Source organism: Orcinus orca, chromosome 10 (assembly GCF_937001465.1).
Source record: "Orcinus orca chromosome 10, mOrcOrc1.1, whole genome shotgun sequence".
In the NCBI taxonomy this organism is placed as follows: Eukaryota; Metazoa; Chordata; class Mammalia; order Artiodactyla; family Delphinidae; genus Orcinus; species Orcinus orca.
The window spans coordinates 67,514,181-67,537,498 of record NC_064568.1 but is presented as its reverse complement, the minus strand read 5'-3'; the positions used below and the strand labels follow the sequence as shown (position 1 = coordinate 67,537,498).

General features: G+C 58.3%; 2 protein-coding genes across 6 annotated transcripts; one reads left to right on the top strand and one right to left on the bottom strand.

Moving 5' to 3' along the window:
- Positions 1-48: 48 nt before the first annotated feature.
- On the top strand, positions 49-22,807 carry TEAD3 (TEA domain transcription factor 3). Of its 5 annotated transcripts, none has more exons than XM_049715967.1 (13): positions 49-187; positions 10,090-10,348; positions 12,445-12,509; positions 16,456-16,518; positions 17,609-17,620; positions 18,530-18,667; positions 18,776-18,825; positions 19,411-19,472; positions 20,093-20,226; positions 20,389-20,562; positions 20,740-20,880; positions 20,959-21,111; positions 21,310-22,807. In XM_049715967.1, the coding sequence occupies exons 2-13, from the start codon at positions 10,342-10,344 to the stop codon at positions 21,421-21,423; spliced, it is 1,113 nt and encodes a 370-aa protein (XP_049571924.1). In that variant the 5' UTR covers positions 49-187; positions 10,090-10,341; the 3' UTR covers positions 21,424-22,807. The 5 variants fall into 5 exon arrangements, with proteins under 5 accessions (XP_049571924.1, XP_033280068.2, XP_012387681.1 ...); XM_033424177.2 differs by lacking the exons at positions 49-187; positions 16,456-16,518 and adding exons at positions 547-661; positions 16,722-16,784; XM_012532227.3 differs by lacking the exon at positions 49-187 and adding an exon at positions 547-661.
- LOC117200623 (ATP synthase subunit f, mitochondrial-like) lies at positions 15,160-16,460 on the bottom strand. Its single transcript, XM_033424178.2, has one exon. It carries the CDS (start codon positions 16,087-16,089, stop codon positions 15,823-15,825), a length of 267 nt encoding a protein of 88 aa, XP_033280069.1. The 5' UTR covers positions 16,090-16,460; the 3' UTR covers positions 15,160-15,822.
- Positions 22,808-23,318: the final 511 nt, after the last annotated feature.

The following is a 23,318-nucleotide window of genomic DNA, read 5'->3' as shown; positions in this document are numbered from 1 at the left end:
GGCGGGGCCGGGTCTGGGGCCCGAGGAGTAAGGGGGCGGGCCCTCAGTCGGGAGAAGGCGCTCCGCCTCGGCCGTTCGGGACTCGGGTAGGGGGTAGGGAGACCCGAAGACCGTGCGCCCCGGCTCCGCCGGGCTCCTAGTGACGCGGCACCCGGGCCCCTGCACCGACGGGAGTCCTGCCCCCGAGGTGGGAGCTCCGCCCTCGGCCCCGCCCAGAACGGAGCCCCAAATTCCGGCGGGGGACTGGGGAGGTAGGGTAGGGCAAGGGAGGTTAAGAGCGCCGCTCCGGCAGGCGAGGAACGGGGCGCCCAGGCGCGGAGAGGCCGGGGGTCGCCTGGGGTCCCGAAGCGTCAGGGTGGGCAGCCCAAGCGCGGTCGGGGGCGGCCCTGCGCGGCCCCGCCCCTCCAGGCTGGTGCCCGCCCCCCTGCGCGCCCCGCCCCCTCCTTCCCCGCAGCCCCCACCCCCAGTCCCGGCTCCTCAACACAAACTTTCCGTCCCGCTCGCTCCCTCCTCCGCGCCCGGCGCCTCCCGCTCCAGCCCGGCTCATTCCGCACATTCCGGTCAGCCCCCTCCCCAAGACCCCCCTTCCCCGGCCCCCCTCTTCGCTCCCTCGGGCCCGGCGGAGCCGCCCGGCCGGAGCGCCCCCGCGAGATCGGACCAGGTAAGCCGGGCGGACGCCGGGAGGAGGCCCTGCTGGGAGAGGTGGTTTGGTTGGTTGGTTCTGGGTTGGGGGGGCACTCGAGGGGGGCTGGTTCCCAGAGCTATTGTCCAGCCTGAGCCGGAGCCCCGGATCTGGGTGCCGGGAAGTTTAGAGGAAAGGGGGGGAAGCCCTCCGGGAAGCCCCGCCCACCCCTCCCACCCCACCCCCATCCCACCCCCCCGCGACCCGGACGAGTTGTTCGGGGGAGGTCGGGGAGACGGGAGCTTGGCTCCGGTGCCATCGCCTGGCCCAACGTCCGCCTTTGGGGTGTCGAGGTCGGGGTCTGGGGGCCCGCACGGTCTGGGGGGCCTGCCACCGGGGAGCTCCCAGTCCCGGGCCCCGCCGCCCTTTGGACTCCCAGCTGGCGCTCTCTCGGAGTCCGCTGGGCCCCAGCTCCACGCAGGCCTCGGGCCCGGCCTCCCGGCGCCCAGGCCGGCTCCTGCGCGCGGTGCCCGCAGCCGTGCCGGATCGTGGAGGGTGTCCGGCAGCAAAGCTGCGCGCCCCGGGCGTGTGCCCCCTGAGGGGCAGGAGCTTAAGTTCCCTCCAGTCTGCCGCCTGCGTCGGGGTGGAGTTTTCGGAGTTCCAGCCCTGAGCTCTGTGAGCCTGGCTCTAAAGGGGGCTGGATTTGGGGCCTTCTCTTCGCCACGCTTCCTCAGAGCCCTTGTTTAGACTTTAGAGGGTTTGAAGGCCGCTTGTCTCCTCTAACCCTAACCCCCCAACACCACCCCCACCATTGTCTGTCATGCCCTTTACTCCTGCCTGGGGAAGGAAGGCCGGGAGTGCCTGTCTGCGTCTGGTTTCCAGCTTAGCCAGGCCGCACGGCAGTGTCATGGAGACCCCACTGTGTCACCTTTCCAGGAGAGGGGCCCTGATCCAGGGCTGAGAGATTCTTTCTGAACAAGGGGGAATGAGGCGCTGGTGTAGGGCTTCTCAGGGGGCACCTCCTTCTGTGTCTTTACTCGCTCCAGGTAGAGGCAGAACCAGGTCAGGCCTGGACTTGTAGCCCAGGAGAGCAGGGGGTGGGGATGGGGGCTGGACACAGCTCAGAGGGGCTGGTGCGAGCCCACGGCGCCTCTGTATATCCGGCCTCCTGCAGCTGATTCTGTGTCCACATGTTCCACCCCAGTGCAGGGGGCCAGGGCGCCTCCTTGGCCAGAATGCTGGGGGCAGCCTGGGGTAAGGAGGGAAATCTAAAGTTGCCAAAAGTTAGAGATTTGGGGGAATTAGGTATTCCTCCCTTCCAGATTCTTGTAGCTCCTTTTCCAAGACCTCCCCCAAGCGATGCCACCACAGAACCACGTTCTGTGGTCTTTCTAGATCCCTAGGAGATAAACAGATGTATTTTCTAGGACTAGGCTATATGGTGACAGTGACTTCAGTGGCCCTGGATGCCCCCTCCTCAGAGAGAGGCTGGGATCCAATGGGAGTCTCAACCTTGTGGGCCTTCCCCCACCACCATCCCCCCAGGGAGGAACAATAATTAATGCTAATTAGCGCATTTGAGCAAGGGAATGGCTGAGTAGGATGGTCAGTGATTGGCAGGACAGGGTGTGTGTGTGTGTGTGTGTGTGTGTGTGTGTGTGTGTGTGTGTGTGTGTGTGTGTGTGTGTGTGTGTGTGTGTGTGTGAGAGAGACAGGGGTGGGGGGGTGTGTGTGTGACAGGGGTGTGTGTGTGTGACAGGGGTGGGTGGGTGTGTGTGTGTGTGTGTGTGTCCTGAGCCCTGCTCCTACCCTGTGTGTGTTGGGCCCTGCTCCCACCCTCACCTTGGTACATTCTGACAGTTGGGTAAATATTAAAACAAGAAGGAGACCTCTCAAACAGAGGAGGTCAAGAAATTAAGAGATCTGGCCCCAGCTGGGCCTTTAACCAGTTGTGTCATCCTGGTGGGCCTCAGTTTCCCTGTTTGGAATCCATGACTTCTCAGGTCCCTTTTCTCTGAGCTTCTCTCGGAGTCTCTGTCTCCTAATCAATCAGCCTTCCCTCTCTTCCCATCGTGGAACCTGAACCTGGTGGGGCCTGGAGAGGTGAGTGGGTGACCCAGTGGTCTAAGAAGAAGGTGAGGGCTAACCAGGGGGTGACTGAGGGCAGCTAAGCAGGTGAGAGTGGCTGAAAAGGTTACAGACAGCAGGTGTCAGGGGAGAGGGAGGCCGGTGGAGTCCAGGGAACTGCCCTGGGAGGTGGCAGTGGGGTCTGGCAAGGCGGGGCAGGGTAAATGGTGTTCAGAGGCCGCCTGGATGGCCGACCCCTCTCCCAGACACCTCTAGGGGCTCAGGGTGGAAGTTGGAAGAGAGTGAAAGCTCCCAGCCCTGTCCACCTCCTCGCTCAGGAAGGGAGAGGTGCCTAGGGGCCAGCTGACAGGGAGGACAGTGGGGGAGGGAGCTGGTGGTGCCAGGCTCCAGGGAGCCAAGAGGGCTCCCAGTGCTGCAGCTTTCTGTGGAGGTGGCCAGGAGGTCGCAGTCTCTGCTTCCCACGTGGGCACTGCAGGAGCTGTGGGGTCTGAGGGGTGGCCTTGAGGGTCCAGGTCTCCCTCTGGGGCCGCCCTGGGGCCATGGCAGGAGCTCCTCTGCTCAGAGCTGGGGTGGAGGCCCTGTCCCCCGTGGCCTCGCCCTGCCCTCCCCTCCCCTCTGGTGTGCCAGCCTAGGGTGGTCTGCAGGAGAGGCCCTGCCCCTCCAGGGAGGACTCTGGCGGGGAGCGGGCTCTGCGGGTCCGCTCAGGGTCCCACAGGGGACTGGGGGCAGGAGCCAGAGAATTCTGTCGCTCTACAAATCCCAAAGCCTCGGCCCCTGAGGTTTCCTAGAGTGCTGATTGCTTCCTGTGCTCCCTGCCAGGCCCGACAGGACAGGAAGTGATAGAGGGAAACGAGAGTGCCACTGTGTGTGCCGCTGGATGTGTGTGAGAGAGAAGCCGAGTGGGACACTCTGTGTGGGTGATGCTGGGGGGGTGGATGCAGGTGGGGGGAACTGGGTAAAACCAGTTTGTGTGTGTGACTGCATGTGAGAGCAACTGTATGCAATATTGTGACTTGGTAACATTCACGTGTGAGAGAAGCTATGATATTCTCTGTGTGACTGACACTGCAGGTACAGGAGGGAAACTATGAATGATGTTCTTAGTGTGTGGCTGACGCTGCGTGTGTGTGGGGGGGGGCTGTATGGGGGACCTATGCGTGTGAGGGGCCATCACATGGGGTACATTTATGAAAGACACCGTCTGCTTGACTAGCGGTGTGAGCTCACACTCGTGTCTGGATGGGATTCCGATGCCCCAGGTGTGTGAGGGACACTGCGATTGTGTGATGCTGTGTGTGTCAGAAGCAGAATGAGTGACACTGTGTGATGTATGTTGCTGTTGCATGCCTATGTATGGCGCAGTGTGAACAGCAAATGAGATGACCTTGGGTTTGTAGAAACTCTGATGGTCTGTGTATGACTATATATGACACCACGTATGAGAAAAGTTGTCACAACATGGTGTACATGTGTGTGTAAGGGGGAAACCGTGGTGACACGGCGGACTATACCCAGTGCAGCAGGCGTGTGCTGAGAAGCTGTGGCAACAGCTGAGTGTGAAATCAGGCGTGTGGGTGAGACTGAGCACGAGAAAGAAACTCTGCACATGGAGGGACGGTGCTGTTTGTGGGGTGTGACTGAGACCGACTCTGTGGGTGGTCACATCTGAGATGATTTGCGACTGTGGGGGAGTGGGGGTGACATCCTTCAGGACTGTGGCATATATGGCGTGGGATGCCATGTATGATGAATTTGGGGGACTGTGACCCCAATGCATGTGGTGTCTACATGGAGGACCACAGAAAGAAAACTGTTGAAAACAAAGAAAGAATGGGACTTCCCTGGTGGTCCAGCAGTTAAGATTCCGCATTTCCAGTGCAGGGGGCACGGGTTTGATCCCTGGTCGGGGAACTAAGATCCCACGTGCTGTCAACATGGCCAAAAAAAATACAAGAAAGAAAGAAAGAATGTACTTAATGCCGCTGAAGTGTGCACTTAAAAACGATTAAAATCGTACATTTTTTATTACGTATGTTTTATCACAATAAAAGAAGTTAAGAAAAAGAAATAAGGGAGTTGCAGGTAACAGTGAATGTGCAGGACAGTAGCTGTGAAGAGGAGTGTGTGCGTTTGATAGAGAGGAGACGCCCAGGGAAAGCCTGTGTGTTTATAGACGACATTGACATTGTGACCTTCCTGAGGGGGCAACTGACTGAGGGACTAGTGGCAGCTCAGTGGGTGATCCAGAGTCCAAGGGGCCCTCTGACATGTTCACTGAGAGCTGTGAAACCCAGTTTCACCCCTTGGCTGCATCCCCGCCCCCTCCAGCTTGGATCCCTGGCCTTCCTGGAGTGGGATGAGATGAGACAGGACAGTCTCAGAGTGGGGGTGAAGGGAGGTGTGGGAAGTGGGCCCCTTCTTCCTGCAGGAGGTTTGAGGGCTCTGAGTCTCTTCCCTCCCTCCCTCCCTCCCTCCTACACTGCTGGAAGCAGGGGTGACAGTGAGGATGAGCCTTGGAGAGGGAAGCCTGGGGGGCTACCCTGCCCCATCTGCTCCCCGAGGAGCCCGCGCCCTAGGAGAGGGGGTGGGTGGGTGCAGAGACTGGATTCCCAAATTGGAAGCACATTAGTAAGCTGGGGAGGGCTGGGAAGCCCCCCTTCACCTCCCTCCTAGTGGGTTCTGCAAATTGCTTCCTCCTGTAAAAATCTTGACCCTGCTCCAGGGAGGAGGGTACTCCATCTCCAGCCTGGCAGGGTGTGGTCACTTGGCAGGGTCCCTCAGGGGTCCTTGGCCTGCAGGTGGGGGAGGCAGACACCATCCCCATCCCGCCTGCCCTGCTCTCCCATCCCAACCAGAGCACGGCCAGTTCTAGGGTGGGAGCCTCTGGCAGCTGGAGAACAGCTGGCCCGCTGTGGGGGTGGGTGGGGAGGAAGGAGGGAAAAGCGGAGGAGGCGGGGAGGCTCCCTTAGCCCTCATCTACCGCCTGCCCCATCCTCGCCCCCCTGGCTGGCCAGCCCAGCCCAGGTTTGGGGGCAGGGCATTCCAGATGAAACTGCTGGTTTCACTAATCTTCCCACACTTTGAGTGATGTTCTCACTCAAAGTGAGAGCACTCTGAGGGCTGAAGTCCTGCAAGAGTGGACAACTGCTGCCCGCTAGACGCAGCACAGTCACCGGGCTCAGTCCGACCTCCCCGCGGGGCTGGTGCCGGGGGAGGGGCGCCGGGTGCAGACACCTGCCTGGACTTGCCTTTTCTGCATCCCCCACCAGGCAGAAGCTCTGGGGGAGCCCAGGTTTCAAGCCCATCCCTCCCCCTACTTGAAAGGCGGTAGAGGGCTGGGTGGTCTGGAGGCTGCGGGGGCCTTGGGGGGTGAGGACCTAGGGCCTCTGCAGCAGCCCCTGCGCTGGCCTCCACCCCTGGAGCTGTCCAGCCAGTTATTCCAGCAGGTCTGGCCCCAGGGTGGGGAGTGGGCAGCAAGGTGCCCCTTATCTCCCTCAGGGCCCTGAGGCCTGCTCACCCAGCCTCCTATCTCCTACCCGGCCACCACCCAGAGGCACCTTCTGACCTCAGAAGGCCCTGGGAGAGGGGAAGCGGGTGCTGGTCAGATTGAGGGTAAAGTTAGAGCGAGAACACAGGAGGTCCTTGGGCTGTGCAATACCAGGGAGATGGGAGGTGGTCCGAGAGGAGGGCTGGGGAGCAGATGGGCCAGGAGTGGGGATGTCCTGCATGTGGCCCTGTTGTGGCTGAAACCAGCCCCCAGCCCCCAGCCCCCAGCAGTGGCTCCCCTGGTCACTCCTTCCCCCGAGGTCTGCCCCAGCCTCTGAGTCTTTCTGTCCTTGGCTCGCGCTCGCTCGCTCGCTCTCTTTCTTTTTCTCTCTCACCACCATCTGGTTTTCCCCTCCCTCACTGCCTGACTGTGTCTGAGTTTAGTGATTTACCCCCTTCATCTGTGTGTCTCCATCTCCTCCATCTTGGTCTCTGTCTTTCTGTCTCTGTTGGTCATAGTGACTCTCTCCCTCACTCTCTCCTCACTCCCCCCAGTGTCTGTGGTTCTCACTCTCTCCAGCACTCTACCTCTTCCGTATGTCTGTCTCTCTCTGGATCTCTGTCTCTCCCTCTGGGTCTCACTCCAAGATCCCCTCTCTAGGTCTCTTTATTTTGTGTCTCACTCTGTGACTGTCCCGTCTCTTTTGTCTGTTTTCTTGTCTGTCTCCTGCTCTCTTCACCCACCCCCAGACTTGCCCACACTGTGTCCCCCTTCCTCTCCTGTCTATCCCAAGCTCCACCCTCTTTGCCTCTCACTTGGGTCTTTCTCCCCCTTCTCCCACCCCTCCTGGTGGTGCAGCCCAGCAACGCAGAGGTTCTAGACACCTGGGACAGTGTCAACGAGCAGCTGGGGGGCTGCCACCCCTGTCAACCCCACTCTGTAAAGGGCAGATAAGACCCAATGCTGGGCTGGGGCTGCCTTCCCCTGGGGCCTGCCCTCTGACCCCAGGCAGCCCCCTCCACCATGCCTGAGTCCCACATTGGCCTCAGTCCAGCCCTGCAGCTGGCTGAGGAACCCATAGCCTCCTCCCTGCCCCCAGCCTGAGTCCCAGTGGTTTGGGGTCTAAGGAGAGGAGGGTGGCCTGCTCTCACCTCTGTCCTCATCCCACAGCAGTAACTCTGGGAAAGCCAGAGCAGCCAGTGCAGACTCCTTGCACTGACCTGCTCCTGAGTGATGCGGTAGGACAGAGACCCCAGTTCAGCCCTCAGCGGGGCTCAGCTGCCCGCCTGCCATTGCCCACGGGTATGCCTCGGTCTGGGGGTACAAACATTCTTATTGCGGTGTCCGCTCGCGCACCCATGCAGCGTACTGCACACACGTGCTCCAGTGCATTGCTCTGTGGGGTGGGGGTCACCTGCGGACCCCTGTGTGGGTGCCTCTCCCCGCAGGGGTGTTCCTGGAAAGTGAGTCTAGCATGTGCCTGTGAGCCAGCGGAAGGGACGGTGGTCCTGCTTCTCTCCTTGACTTGTCCTTGTGGCCGCCCCCTGGGCTCCCCTCCCCCTCACCAGCTGCCAGCAGTCCCAGCCAGGGGCCGCCGCCCCGCCCCCCCAGTCTGTCCCAGCTCCCAAGCACTGCTGTGTTCGCCATATTTGGCCACAGTGCTCCTGCGGGGGGCGGGGCGGGGCTGACATCACCCCGAGAAGGGGGGGCCACTCCCTGGATGAGGGGAGGCGGGCACAGACTTGGGGGAGGCAAGAAAGTTGCTTTGAAAAGTCTGGGGCTGCCAGGGCCCCCCATGCGCCAGGCCCCTGCTGCTCTGAGGGAGGCCTCAGGAAAAGATTTGGGGGGAAATGGATTGAGGACTCTGTTGGGAGGGGTCTTAGCTCATTGTAGTCCCTCTTCTGCCTCCCCTCTAACGCCGCCTGTGGCACTGTCAGACTTGGGGCACTGGGGTGGGGCGGTGGCTTGCCTCTCAGCTAGCTCAGTATAGGCGCCGCTGTGTCCCCCGGCATCCCACCCCTCCCCCCCACTCTTATTACAAGAACTTGCCTTCAAGGGGTTGAGGAGGGGATGGGGATGAGAATACAGCTTGCGGGAGTGAGCAGAGGGGTGTGGCCCCTCTGACCCGTCAGGAGCATGGCTTCCTCTCTCCCTGGCTGCCCTCTGGTGTGGTGGTCTTGGAGGCCTCACAGGAAGGGTTACAGCGGTCTGGGGGTCCTTGAAGTTGCTCCAGCCACCTGTGCTGGGGGGGACCCTGTGGTCTGGACCCCACTGGGCATTCTCAGGTGGTTGCCAGAGGGAAAGGGCCTCCTTTCCCTCTGCAGATGGTGGGGCTTCTTACCTTGGTTAAGAGACTGAAGCTAGATTGCCTGTGTTCAGAACCCAGCTCTAGCACTTACCAGCTGTGTGTCCTTGGGCAAATTGCTTAACCCCTCTGTTCTTTGGTTTCCTCATCTGTAAAGTAGAAGCAATAATAGTATCTACCTCATAGGTGATTGTGAGGATTAAATGAGTCAATGTGTATAAAGTCCCAGACTAGGGCCTGCCGTATGCAGGTGCTGTCATTCGTAGTAGAGTTAAATGTAAACTCTATATCCATCTGACATTCAGGCCCCCAGGCCCTCCCCATCCCATGCCACTAGCAACTGCCTTCAAGCCTTCCAAAGCAAAGAGGTGGCCCCCACAGGGAAAATCCCCACCCACTTGACAAGACCTGGAATTCTTGTTTGAGGGGAAAGAAGTCTCTTCCCCAGCTTCTGATGGGGTCTCCCACTCTCCACCCTGCGCCCCCCTTTCCCTACAGCCCAGAGCAAAGTCCTGGGGTCTAGCCATCTGGGGCTCTGGGGCTCCCAGGACCCTGATACACCTTGGACATGTGGTTCTGAGGCTGAAGGGAGCCGGGGGGTGAGCCTTAGAGCTGTGTGTGTTGGGGGACTGTCTGGGTGTGATCTGCTTTAATAACCCAGCCTGGAGTGTGCAGGGAACTCAGAGTTTACAGAGCCCTGGCCCATCCACGATGTGGGCCAGGGCAGGGGCCAGCATGTGGGTGGTTTATGGGCTGCTGTGGGGCCGGGAGGTGCAGGAACAGGAAGTGGGATGGAGGAGTGGGTGGGGTTGAGCAAGGCTGTCGGCCAGGCACCTTCTCAGCTGCTCCCTTACCAGCCAGTGTCGCTCCCGTCTCATGATTCCTGGGGCAGTTCCTGCCCTGCGTTTAGGTTCCTTGGCAGGGTTCTCATGAGTAATCTTTTGGGGAAGGCAAAACTGTACCCTTCCTGGGTCTGGGACCCTCCTCAGACCACAGCGGGTCCTTGGCAGGATTGCACTGATGCTGGGGGGAAGAATGAGGGGTGGGGGTCCCTGGTTGGGGATCCAGATGACAAGGAGGAGGAGCTGGCAGAGCGAGAGCCAAGGAGCCCCTCTGAGAGCCGTAGAAGCCCTGGGCCCTGCCCCTCGTGGTCCTCCTCTCTGCCCATCATGGTGCCTTTGGCAGCTGCATGGCCTTGTGAGCCTGTTTGCCTCATCTGAATAATGGGCATCACTCCTTGCCCTCCCTGCCTTAGTTTTGAGGATTGAATAAATATGAAAGTACTTTTTCCCCACAAAAGTACTGTGTAGGTATAAGGCATTGTTACTGTTGATCACCACCAGGCATCATGGTTGGCACTTTGTCTGATCTCATTTCATTTTAACCCTCACAACCTCAAAGGAGACCTTTCCTTCGTTTTACAGGACTGAGGCTCAGAGAGGTGAAGTAACTCATCCAAGGTCACACAGCACTGACTAAACATAACCTCTGGTTGCCTCCACCCAACCCTGGAGCACCTGCCCCAGGGGTGGAGATTGCTGTGGTCTGGGAGGACCCTGCCCTAACCCCTCTGCGTCTGCCCCCCAGGCTCAGGCTGCCCAGTGGGCTCAGGCCCAGAGCCCAGAGCCCAGAGCAACCAGCACAATAGCGTCCAACAGCTGGAATGCCAGCAGCAGCCCCGGGGAGGCCCGGGAGGATGGGCCCGAGGGCCTGGACAAGGGGCTGGACAACGATGCGGAGGGCGTGTGGAGCCCGGACATCGAGCAGAGCTTCCAGGAGGCCCTGGCCATCTACCCACCCTGCGGCCGTCGCAAGATCATCCTGTCAGACGAGGGCAAGATGTACGGTGCGTGTGGGGAGGCACAGGGACCCTGGACTGGACTTGGGGAGGCGGTCCAGCCCTCCTCACCCCGCCCTCTGCTCTCTGCCCCCTCACCCAACCGGTTTGGCGAAGTCCCGGAGGCCGCCAGCCCTCTGAGGGCGGGCGGGTCTGGGCGTGCAAGCCTGTGTGTCTGGATCCTCCTCATAAACAGGCCAGGTTTGCCCCCTCCACCTGAGCGCAGCCCACACGCCACCCCACCCCCGCCCCCCCACCCCACCCCCGACTGCCCCTCCTCTCCTCGCCCCGGCCAGCCTGGAGGTTTCGGGGTGACTCAGTGGGCCCGGGAAACTGGGTCAATCCGGTGTGTTCCAGGCTGGGCCCAGGAGAGGGTCCCTCTCCTGGGAGGACGTGGGGGAGCCCGAGGGGTGAGACCTGGGGTGGGATCCCAGCAGAGAACAGTGTTTCCCACTGGCGAGTTCCCTCCAGAGAACAGGAGGCGTGGAGAGGGGGCTGCTTCACACTGCGGGGAGGCCCACAGTGTGACAGGGCTTGCGTGGGGAAGGGCGCTGGAGAGACAAGGGGACTCCCTCACTCCTCACACCCCCTCCCAAGTCTGCTGCTCTCCTGGCCCCTCTCTTTGCCACCTTGCCCACCTCCTGCCTCCAGAAGGGAGCATCCACCCTGGTCCAGCCCTGAGAGGGCTCTCCCAGGGCTGCATTTTTGGGATAACTCAACCCTTTGGGGCCTGACTCCTTGCCAGCTCCCTCCAACCCGCCCCGACAGCCTATGGCTGGGTGAGGCAGGCCCTCAGCCTGTCCCCTCCCAGTGTCCAGCACCGGCTGGGCTGCCCCGTGTCCCCTGCCCACAACCGTGCCACGCCCACCCCCAGCCCCAGAGCCCCACTCACGGGGCAGGCAGATGTTCCAGGGCGCCTTCCATAGGGCGGGGGCCGCCTGCCCCCACTGCTCCCTCCCAGACGGCTGGGGCAGCCCCACAGGGTATTTTTAGACAGGGCGGAGGGAGTGGGGTGGAGAGGGGCAGGCAGGAAGGGAGGAGCTGTGGGGCCAGTTCCGTCATGGAAGAGGAATCTGGAGAATGCGGTCCTTCTGGGGAGGCTATGGGGTTGGGGGGCAGGGGGCCTGAATTTGGGGGTAAGAAGCCTACACGCTGAGGATGCTGACACATGCTTCACTGTGCGTCCCAAGCACCCCCTTTAAAGGGCCAAGCCCCCTGGATGCCGGCCAGCCTCTGGGCCCCCAGAGGGTCCCTGGTGCTGAGCAGAGCCCCCCACCCCAAGTTTGATGGGCTGCACTCTCTCACAGGGAGGGACAGACACTGGTAACCAGTGACATGGGGGTGACAGGTTCAAGGACACAGTGACATGCTCAGTGACACATCTTGACCCAGGCTGTCAGTGTAGGAGACGTGTTGGAGACCATCTGGTCCTTCCTGCCCGTTTCACCAGAGAAGGGCAGGGACTTGTCCAGGGTCTCCTGGTGGCAAGGACAGCTAGGACAGGAACCCAGGCCAGAGTTCTTACAGACACACACAGGTATGCATGCCCAGACATCTCTCTCTCTCTCTCTCTCTTTTTCTCGCGCGCTCTCTCTCTCTCTCTCTCTCTCTCTCTCTCTCTCTCACACACACACACACACACACACACACACACACACACACACACACACACACACACACACACACGAGCCCTTACCCTCGGAGGTTTGGAGCTGGTGACAGCACGGAGAGGAAGGAAGCACTGCGGGGGGCTGGGAGTGAGGGGCCCAGCTGTCCTGCAGCCCTTCGGCCACACCTGCCCCTGTCTGTCTCGCAGGGAAACCTGTCAAGCCGCCTGACATTGTTCCACCTCCTGCTCTGCTGCCCCTCCCCCAACAGCAGCCCCCCAGGTCCTGGAGGCGGTGGGGGGAGCTCTGGGACTTCCCCACCATCCTTCACCCACCCCGCTTGTGCCCCTTAGGTGGGGTGGAGCGAAGAGAGTGGGGAGAGAAAACAAGAGCAGCATGTGTGGGAGGGGCCTGGTGTATTTCCAGCTGGTGGGGGGTCTCCAGCCACCAGGGGTCCCCTTTGACCACTCCCCATTTTTTCCTCTCACCCCAATCTAGGCCGAAATGAGTTGATCGCACGGTATATTAAATTGAGGACGGGAAAGACTCGGACAAGAAAACAGGTAAAAGATAATTTATGCTGCGACCCCTCTGCCCGCACACACTCTCTCCCCTGCCTCTGTCAGTCCCTCCCAGGCCGAGCTGTCCCATTGCCCTGCCTGCCTCCTCAGAGCTGCCCCCTTGCCCAACCCACTCCCCTAGCTCCCTGACCGGGGCTTGAACCCATGCCACCTGCATTGGGAGCGAGGAGTCTTCACCACTGCACCGCCAGGGAAGTCCCCACTGTCCTTTCTGACCCCCGTCCCAGACCTGTGATCCAGCGACCACAGATACGCCCCAGTGGGCAACTGTGGCAGCTGCATGTCACTGCCCTGAGTGGCTCGCTGACCAGTCAGGGAGACAGGCAGTTGGACAGGTGAGGGCAGAGCAGGGCAGCATGGCTGAGATCGGAGCATGTACTGTCAGACAAGCATTGAACCCGGACCAGGGAGGGGAAGGGAGGGGGGAGGGCTAGGAAGGCTTCCTGGAGGAGATGACACTCAAGATGTATTTTTAAGAAGGAAGAGGATTTAGCCAGGCAGGAAAAAGGGAGAGGATTCTTCCAGGCTGAGGAAGTTGGCTATACAAATAGTAATTGTAAGCCCATTCAGAGCTGACTTTGTATTAATTTATTTAGTCCTCATAGCAACCTTATGAAGTAGGTACAGTAATTATCTCCATTTTACAGGTGAGGAAACCGAGGCACAGGGAAGTTAAGTAACTTCCTAAGGTCACTCTGCGGGTAGGTGGTGGATCCAGGATTCAACCCACTGGGCAGGAAAGAGCCTTCCGTTAGCAGTGTGGTGTGTGGAGGGAGGGGTGGGAAAAGCCGAGGGCTGTGAGAGATTGAGCTGGAGGCCAGAGGGACAGGTTTTCCTGGGGGCAACTGGGGGCCTTGGAAGGGAATAGATCAGGGTGTGGCGCGTGGCGGCTGTCAAGGCATCTTGTCTCCGGAACACCCAAGGCAGTGGATAGAGAGGACCAGGCCAAGGCAGGGACCTAGGTCAGCAGCGGTGGCCTGGGCAGCCGCAATGGTGAGGGTAGTGGTGGTAGGGACGGAGGAAACTGGTGATTTGGGAGATGATTGGGTGGCGGGAGAGAGGCAGGCTCTAGGCAGGGACCTGGAGAACCGAGGCCAGCTCTGGCCCTCAGCCCCCCAAACCTCCCTCTTTGGTTGGGGTTTGAGCCTTGCACCCACCCCCGAGATCCTCACTGTCTCAAAGGAAGGTTCTGGGTCCACACACCCAGTGCGGGAGTAGAAATGCTCCCTCGTTGTTCAGGCCTTTATTAACCACTCTCCCTGGGCCAGTTCATGTACAGCATTTATTGACTTAGCAAATCATTGAGCTACTGCTATGTTCTCGGTACAAGGGATCCGGCAAGGAACTGGACGGACAAGGGCCCAGTTCCCTGGAGCCTGGGGCCACAGGAGGAATACTGGCTGATCAGCCCTGGGGTTCAAATACCTTGCTCCTATACCTGCGGGGAGGGGGTGCCTCATCTCCAGCCTCTGTTCCTCAGCCATTCAATAGCTGATACGTAGAACAGAGTGTATTTGTATAAGAATGTGCCGCTGCTGTTGCTATTATTATTACTGTAGTTATAAACAGAAAGCCATCCCAGGCACAGGAGGAGGGCACTGTCCCAGCGTGTCCTGCTTCACCCAAAAGACATGTTCATAGGAACCTGTTTGTCAGAGTTGGAAGGGGCCCAGGGATCTTTAAGCGAGGCCCAGGGAGGGTAGCAGAGCCTCTTAATTCTGGGTCCAGCATCATACCTGCTCCTGGCCAGGTATCCCGAGAAGGCTGGCTGTACGTTAACATTTTACAAATGAGCTGTCGGCAAGCTCAGGATTTTAAAAACCTCTGGCCTTTGTCATTTTGCAAGGGTGGCACTCCTCTAACTTTATTCTGTATTAGAACTCTGATGTCTGATATCTCCTTAAAGGGGGTTCCTTCCTATGGTTGTGAGAACAAGGCATGTCTTTATGTGTCGCAAAGAGCAGCCCGCTGACATGCACGGTTTTTTGGTTGTTTTCATTTTACTCTCTGTTGAAAAAAAAAACGCCATTTTCATTTTTTTTTTTACAGCTACGTACAGCAATTAATAGCAAGTACAGTGCCTCCCTATTGAAAACGCAGCTAAATATTACATTAGGATTAAGTCCCATGTGACTTTCAGCTGTCACAGAGTTGACCATTTGGAGATAGTCCTCTGGGCTAAGGGTATATTGGTGGTGGCCAAGTGGGCTGTGGAGTCAGGCCACCTGGGTTCATCTGTGTGACCTTGGATAAGTTGCTTAACCTCTCTGTGCTTTGGTTTCATCATCTGTAAACTGGGAATAATATTAGTACCGACTTCTTAGCATTGCTGTAAAGGTCAGAGGAGTTCGTACATGTAAAGTGCTGGGAACAATAGTAGCTGTGCTCGGTAAACGTCAGTTATTGTCATGACGTGAAGTGATCGGGAATCTTGCCAGACATAGGTCTGAATCCTAGGCACCATGAGATGGCATGAGAAGCACCCGCCTAGGTTCTAACCAAGTAGCAGGGGGCTGCCTAGCATCGCGTACATAGTAACTTTTAGTCCATGATTAAAAAGAAAAGAAACTGTTTCTTTATGGAGATAAAAACAACTTGCAAAGAAAGCCAACAGCAATTGCTGATAATGAAAGTGTGAAGCAGCTTAGAGGATCCACCTGTTCCCTCGCGCTTGTTTCATGGGGAAAACAGTGACACTTAGGTTCTCTGAGGCTGAGGGCCAGATCCTTGACAATGCCAAGGTCTGTTGTGCAAGCCCAGGGCGCACACATCTAGACCGTGACTAGCTCAGGTCTGCCAGGAGAGGGAGGCTTCAGGGAGGAGGGGCTAGAGAAGAAATGCAGTTAAAAGCACATACTGTGTGCATTGAGATAGTGTACACTGCCATGTATTAGTCCGAGGAGAAGGAATGTGTACTGGGGGAGGAAGCTGCAGGAGTCAGACCAGGCCAGGTTTCATAGGCTGGCAAGCTGGTGGGGTTCTTGGGAGGATTTAGGCAGTGGTACAGGGGAGACCTTTTGTAAAGGATTTTGGGCTTGATGTATAAGCTGGTGGCCAGCAGGAGCATTATGGCCACGGCTAGCCTCTGTGATGCCAATTAGAAAAAAAAGTGTCTCCTCTGAGGACACCAGTGAGAAAAAGTCACCCCTTTTTGGAAGAATACAAAGATGCTCTTCCTCTGTTGTTTACCAGTCATCTTTTATTGGGTATTAATTCTCAATTAGGATATGAAAGGATTCAGGGCTGCTGGGCAAAGGTCAGGAATGCAGAGTGTGCCCTTCACACCGGGCCCTCTTCAGTGGTATTTGCGTGGCCACTCGTGTTCGAACTCCTTGTAAGAACAGCAGTAGTTGAAAAGCATGTAAGCTGCCAGCACCGTAGAAAGCCCAGCAAAGCTCCCTTTCTTCACACTGACATACTTCTTGTAATACTGGTAGTAACCTCTTTGAAATGCTCCAGCAATGCCTTTAGGGGTGAAATCCTGCGTCAGTATCCAGCTTGGCAGCTCCCCTATTTTGACATCCAGGAGCTTCTCTTCCTTCAGTGGTATGACTGATGCCATTTTGGATTCCTGGGTCTCTCTTCCTCCACTTTAGATGCAGTCGTGCACCAGGGCACATAGCTTGGCCAGCAGAGCTTGGGCTGGATTTTAGCCCTCACTGGGCCAGGTGCGCTTATGCAGTGAACAACCTGTACAACTGTACATGGTGCTCCTGAAAGCCACGGTAGGCCCTTGATCAAGACAGGGCCAAAAGAGGGCAGAATTGGCAGGGCCAAGGTGTGTCTGCCCACAGGGGCCCCACGGTTGCCCCTCTTACATTTGGTCCCAGAGATGAGGGCTGGGATGCTCCTTGCCCGTGGCTACCCTGTGCTATGCCTCCTCACTGTCTGTGTTTTCCTCTCTGGCTGGGCGCGGGGCGGCCCCTAGGTGTCCAGCCACATACAGGTTCTAGCTCGGAAGAAGGTGCGGGAGTACCAGGTTGGCATCAAGGTACGTTGGGCGCCTGACTGGGGCCTCCAGCCCTTCCTCGGCCTCTCACTCACGGCGCCTCTACCACTTTCTCTGCACGGCTCAGGCCTCTGCCTTGGCTAGCTCTCTGGCCGCACTGTGCCTCTTTTCTGGCTGAAACTCTGTTCTTGCCTCTTCTGTTCTTTCTGTTCTTTTTCTCTTTCTCTCTCTCTCTCTCTCTACAGGTCTCTAGCCACTTGCAGGTTCTAGCCAGGCGGAAATCTCGGGAGATTCAGTCCAAGCTGAAGGTATGGGGTCCCCTGCCACTTGGCCTGGCCCTGCCCAGGCCTGATGCTGCTCTCTGACCCCAGCCCGGGACAGGGAAGGGGCTGAGGAGCTATGGGGGGCAGCAGGGGGGTCTCAGAAAGACAAGCAGCAGAAGCAGCCCATTTGCCATTTCAGGCTACACAGGGTCAGAGCCCCTGGAGAGTAAGCAGGAACCCAAGGGGACAGCCAGCCCTACAGCGAGGGAGAGGAAGACCACCTGGGGGCCACTAAGGCCCACCTCTCTTCTTCTCCATTTTCCTTTTCTCCTTCCTCCTAACTGCTGCTTGCTAATTGCATGGGGACTCCAGGTGGGCAGGGAGGAGACACTGGTGGGGACTGGCAGGCATGGCCATTCCTTGTTGGACGCTCAATCCTGGCTGCTCTGTGGCTGAGGATCTCAGAGCCTTGGGTTCATGGCCCTGGCCCAGGTCAAGGCCCCTGTAGGCTGCATCTTCTTCTCCCTGCCCACAAATGCCCAGCAGACTGGGCCTCCCGCCCCAGTCCCCACGCCTATAGTGCAGTACACGTGGACAGACCCAAGGGGCCCCAGCTTGGTCCACCATCTGGATCTCCAGCCCCTCTGCCCTCATCCTACCCTTTCCAGGGAACCCCCAGCTGGCACGCACTCCCTCTAGGTGGCAGTGGGGCTGGGGGAGGGTCCACAGCTACCTCTGAGCTTCCCTGCGCTCCTCAGGAACTGAGAGCCAGGTGGGCATTGAGAGGAGGATGATGAAATGACATGTCCCTCCATCCCATCTGGCCCTCCTCTGTGTCTCTTCTAATCCATTCTCCTTCTCTTCCACAGGCCATGAACCTGGTAAGTAGCACTGCCCCTCCCCGGGGGGTGGGGGGCAATGGAGGGGAGAGCACCTAATATAGGATTTTCAAATTATGGATTGTGAAATCAATGTAATAGGCTTGCAAACAGCATTTTAAAAAAAATGCATTATAGGGACTTCCCTGGTGGTCCAGTGGTAAAGAATCTGCCTTACAGTGCAGGGGACGTGGGTTCGATCCATGGTCAGGGAACTAAGATCCCACATGCTGCGGGGCAACTAAGCCCACGCGCAACAACTACTGAGCTCGCACGCCTCAACTAGAGAGCCCGTGTGCCGCAAATTACAGAGCCCGCGCGCTCTGGAGCCCGCACATCACAACTACAGAGCGCACACGCTCTGGAGCCCATGCACCACAACTAAAGAAGAGAAAACCCGTGCGCCACAACTAGAGGGAAGCCTGTGTGCCACAACTAAAGACCTGACGTGACCGAAAATAAACAAAAATAAATAAATAATAAATCTTTGAAAAAATGGATTATAGTGGTTCTCAAACTTTGGCATGCATCAGAATCACCTGGAGGGCTTATGCAGTCGGATTTCTCGGCCTCACCCTCAGAGTTTCAGATTCAGTAGGTCTGGGCTAGGGCCTGAGAATTTGATTTCTAACAAGCTTCCAGGTGATGCTCGTGCTGCTGGTCCATGGACCATACTTTGAGAACCACTGATGAAATAGAAAATATGAGAGTGCGTGACACACAAAATAAGCAAAATAAGGAGAACTGTTTTGGCTTATACTGGGTTATGGAGTAAAATAATTTCTTATTGTGGATTGTGATCAGAGGGGTGATGTACACTTAGGAGACAGGGCCTGGGGGGAGGCCCCTGAGGCAAGACCCTGTCTTGTCTCTGGCCTGGCCTGGGCCTCACAAGGCTTCTCCCCTCCTCAGGACCAGGTCTCCAAGGACAAAGCCCTCCAGAGCATGGCGTCCATGTCCTCTGCCCAGATTGTCTCAGCCAGCGTCCTACAGAACAAGTTCAGCCCACCCTCCCCTCTGCCCCAGGCCGTCTTCTCCACTTCCTCTCGGGTACAGGGGTCCTGGGAAGTGGGACTGGGGTGAAGGAGTGCCTTTAGGGTGGGCTGGGGTTGGGGTCCTGGATACTGAGGGACCCTGGGCTTCTTCCCATCTCTGCAGTTCTGGAGCAGCCCCCCTCTCCTGGGACAGCAGCCTGGACCCTCTCAGGAGTGAGTATGGTGGCATTTCCTTCCCACACCCTCTTCTTTCCCCTGGCAGCCACTCTGGACTTCCCCTCCCATCTGGGTTCCAGCAGCAGCTGAGCAAAGTCTTCGTTCAAAAATAGAGGGTTGGAGAGTGCCAGTTAAGAGAGCTAATGCCTCTGTCTGTTCATTCATGTGTTTGTTCATTCATCAACCACTTGTCATCCATCTTACAATTATTTTTCACTCAGTTAATCTCTGAGTCAGTCTTTCATTCAACAAGTCAGGTAGTCAAGTATTCTCAGCTCCTTCAACTCTAAGATGACTTTCTTCCTAAGACACGCCCTCAGTTTAATGAACAGCTCTGCAGGGTGGGTTTGAAATGCTGCATTAAATGTGCACATCAGTTGTGAGATGCAGGCAGACTTCATAAAGTTAAAACGTGAAGAAAACAAAAAGCTTACGAGTTAGCTGGTCAGCATGTATTTCTGGGCCTCCACAGGAAGGCCTGGTGGCTTCCTATGTGGGATCCCAGATGAGACCCACGTGACTGGGCCAGGCGGAAAGTGGGGAAGGGGTGACCCTCTAACCAGCCCATGCTCCTGTCTGCAGCATCAAGCCCTTTGCACAGCCAGCCTACCCCGTCCAGCCACCCCTGCCGCCGACGCTCAGCAGTAAGTTCCCTGCACAAGGCAGCCACCACCTCTCCCTCCCTCAGCAGCTGCACCTCTGCTCAGAAGAGCTGGGGCCAGACTTGTATGTGTGTGTGCGTGCGCTGTACATGCGCGCGGGCTGGGAGGGAGGAGTGGCTGGCATCTGTAGGGGATTGGGACAGGCCAGGAATAGCCCCCTTACCTTTTACAATGTTGCTTCCACAACTCTGCTACAAGTACACACCACCAAAGGTGTCACATTGATATGTGTATGTATATATAATTCCTTCAAGGGAAATACACCGAAATCTTCAGAGTTTTTACTTTCGTTAGGAGTTAGGATTCTGGGTAATTTTTATTTTTACGTTTTTCACTTGTCTATATTTTCTGTTTGGACACACATTAATGGTGACATGAGGGAAAATCCACTGATGTACATTACTAGGGCCACCACACACGGTGCTGCAGGCTGTGCACTGCACAAGGACACCTGGCAGGGGAGTCAAAATCCAGCCTGTGTTCCCGTCCAAAAGGGGCACCATTCTCCAGCTCGCACACAGGCTCTGTGCGGGGGTGGGGAGCGGCTCTGTGTGTAGCCGCACACGCGCCCGTGCAGACGAGGGTCTGTCTCGTCCTCCCAGGTTATGAGCCCCTGGCCCCGCTCCCCTCAGCTGCTGCCTCTGTGCCTGTGTGGCAGGACCGCACCATCGCCTCCTCCCGGCTGCGGCTCCTCGAATATTCCGCCTTCATGGAGGTGCAGCGCGACCCTGACACGGTAACGTAGGGGGTGGGGCAGGGTCTGTGCGGTCCAGGGCCACAGCTCAGGGTCACGGGGTTGGGAGGCCATAGGGCAGGTCTGTTCCCTTGCAGCCCCCTGCTCCCCCTGGGCCTGCACTCTCTCGAGCTCTCCTGACCCTGTACTGGGCCCTCCCCACAGTACAGCAAACACCTGTTTGTGCACATCGGCCAGACGAATCCCGCCTTCTCAGACCCGCCCCTGGAGGCAGTGGATGTGCGTCAGATCTACGACAAGTTTCCCGAGAAGAAGGGTGGCCTGAAGGAGCTCTATGAGAAGGGGCCCCCTAACGCCTTCTTCCTCGTCAAGTTCTGGGTGAGCTGCCCTGGTCCCTCTCTGCTCCCAAGGGTCCCCCCAGATGTGCGATGCACCCAGGCCTACCTCTCCCCGGCCCTGTGGGCACTGTGCGGGCTATGTATGCCCCCAGCCCCAGGGCGGGACGCCTCCCTGGGCCTCGGACAGCACCTTAGGCCGCCCCGCCCCCTCCTCCAGGCCGACCTCAACAGCACCATCCAGGAGGGCCCGGGCGCCTTCTACGGGGTCAGCTCCCAGTACAGCTCGGCCGACAGCATGACCATCAGCGTCTCCACCAAGGTGTGCTCCTTTGGCAAGCAGGTGGTGGAGAAGGTGGAGGTGAGTGGGGGCCCGGGGGGCGGGGGGAGGGGGCTGGGGGCGGGCCAGCCGAGCGACGCCTGACCCCGGCTCCCGCAGACCGAGTACGCCAGGCTGGAGAACGGGCGCTTCGTGTACCGCATCCACCGCTCGCCCATGTGCGAGTACATGATCAACTTCATCCACAAGCTCAAGCACCTGCCCGAAAAGTACATGATGAACAGCGTCCTAGAGAACTTCACCATCCTGCAGGTGTGGAGGCGGCGGGGGGAGAGGGCGGCGGGGGGGGTCATGGGAGCACCCCAGGCACAGGGGCCTCGAAGCAGGGGTGGCCAGACCCATTCCTCAGAGGAGGAGACCGAGCCCCAGAAAGGAGAAGGCTCTGCTCAGCCCGCACGTCCCATGGCCCTGTGCCACCTGACCTCCTGCATCTTCCTACCCGGCCCCCAGGTGGTCACGAGCCGGGACTCCCAGGAGACCTTGCTCGTCATTGCTTTCGTCTTTGAAGTCTCCACCAGCGAGCACGGGGCCCAGCACCACGTCTACAAACTCGTCAAAGACTAGGGTGCCCTCCGCCCCCACCACCACAATCCAGGACGAGCATCTTCTCCACACACCTGCCTGGCACCCCTAGGGGTCCAGGATTGAGGACTCATCCACCTGCCAGGCCTCAGGCCCAGCACCCAGGAGGCCTCCCCATCTACCCTGCACACACACTCCCTGCCACTGTTCTGCGCTTTAACTGAGGGAGAAGAGAGGAGAGCTCAGCGGTGGGGCAGCCTGGCGGTTACGCTGACCACCGTACCCAGCTCTGCCCAGCCTCGAAAGACTGGGAGGACACCTTTGAGCCCAGGCACCCATGGCCGCTGGCCCCTCACGGGACTGTGACGGGCAGGTGAGGGCAGAATGGAGACCAAGGGAACCGGAGTGCAGAGGCCCCAGAAGGGGAGTGTTCAGTTGGGGTCAAGTTGAGAAGAAGAAAGAGGAGCCCACACTTTCTGTGCGCCTGCTGTGTGCCAGGCCTCATGCAGGCCCCCAAGTGCCTTGTGCCATCCTCAGACCCTGCACGGCAAGCGTGTGGCTCGCTATCTCAGTGGAGGGACCTGTGGGAGGGGTGGGCGGAGTTGGAGTCCTCCCCCGGCGCTGCCTGTCCCTAGAGCCCAGGTTTATGCTACCTCCCTGGAGTGGGGGCTGGCCACGGGGGCAGGAGGGAGGGTCTGCACTGAGGGGCCAGCCGGCTGGATTGGGGGCCTGAACAGACCACCTCCTTCCAGAGCACGGGGGACTCCTGTGCGGCCCTCAGAGCTGCCGGACCCAGGTCCAGTCCCGAGCCACCCAGCAGCCTCCTGATGGGCGAAGGCTTCCAGGGGCAGGCCCAGGCCTGAAGCAGGCTGGAGGGTCAGGTGGGAGGATGAAGTCCCAGCCCCTGGGCAGGCCACTGGCCCAGGGACAAGGGGTAGCGGAAAAGTTTGGCATTTTCTCTTGCCTAAGACTTGCGTCTGGTGGTGAACCCTCGGGGGGCACCTGTCCCTTCTGTTTTCCCCACCTCAGTCTCTCTGGCCTGGAGCAGCAGCTCCCCACACCCCGTTCTGGGATTGAAGGTTAACCCTTCCCTGGCAGCCCCTTCTCAATACCCAGGCTCCTCGGCCCCCAGCCCCGTCCTCCCGCTGCCCGTGGGTATTTATGAGTTTCGTATGAAGTACTGTGCCCCTTCCTCCCCCGGCCCGGCCGCCCCTGAGCTTCCTGAAGGTCCTCACAGTTTGCATATCGCTCAGGCCACCTCCAAACCCAACCTAGGTTTTATAATGTATATTATATATTTGTTGTGTATTTTTTAAATCCAGCTGTGATGGGTTATATCATAAATGTGGCGCAAGGCTGGCGCAGGGGCCCTCAAGGCCCAGCTCCTGCTTAAAAAAAAAAATTAAAGTTATTTGTTTGTGGGTTAGTCGTGTGACCAGTTGTGTGCCATACCTCTGGGTTTGGGCAGCTTCGGGTGGGCACTCCTCGTGGCTCAGGTCCTGGTGTGTCACCCCACTCCACTCCGTCTCTGCTGGCGGGCCCCAGGCGCTGCCACACTCAAAATAGATAGGATTTGGAAATTCCCTGGTGGTCCAGTGGTTAGGACTGCGCGCTTTCACTGCCGAGGGCCCGGGTTGAATCCGTGGTCGGGGAATTAAGATCCTGTAAGCCGAAGAGCACGGCCAAAAAAAAGAAAAAGAAAATAGGATTTAGGGGTCTTGTGAAAGTTTGGCCAACTCCAACCTTTTTCCCACCCCTCCTGCCGTGAGTTGAGCACTGAAGTGAGCCTTATGTTGCCTTGTCTCTTTAAATGAAGTGACTTGCCCCAGGTGACTTCCATACTGAGATGGGCCCCCTGTTAAATCCCCACAGTCCACAGTGGCTACTACTGGTTCTCACCGCCCCATCCTCACTCCACACATGAGGCAAGAGCCTCA

Bases quoted from the DNA above. Each gene is read 5' to 3' on its own strand.
- LOC117200623 (XM_033424178.2), bottom strand. From the start codon at position 16,089: ATGGCATCAGTCATACCACTGAAGGAAGAGAAGCTCCTGGATGTCAAA.
- TEAD3 (XM_033424176.2), top strand. From the start codon at position 11,883: ATGCCCAGACATCTCTCTCTCTCTCTCTCTCTTTTTCTCGCGCGCTCT. The intron at 18,826-19,410 runs GTGAGTATGGTG...TCCTGTCTGCAG, and splicing joins CAGCCTGGACCCTCTCAGGA to CATCAAGCCCTTTGCACAGC. The intron at 21,112-21,309 runs GTGTGGAGGCGG...CCCGGCCCCCAG, and splicing joins AGAACTTCACCATCCTGCAG to GTGGTCACGAGCCGGGACTC.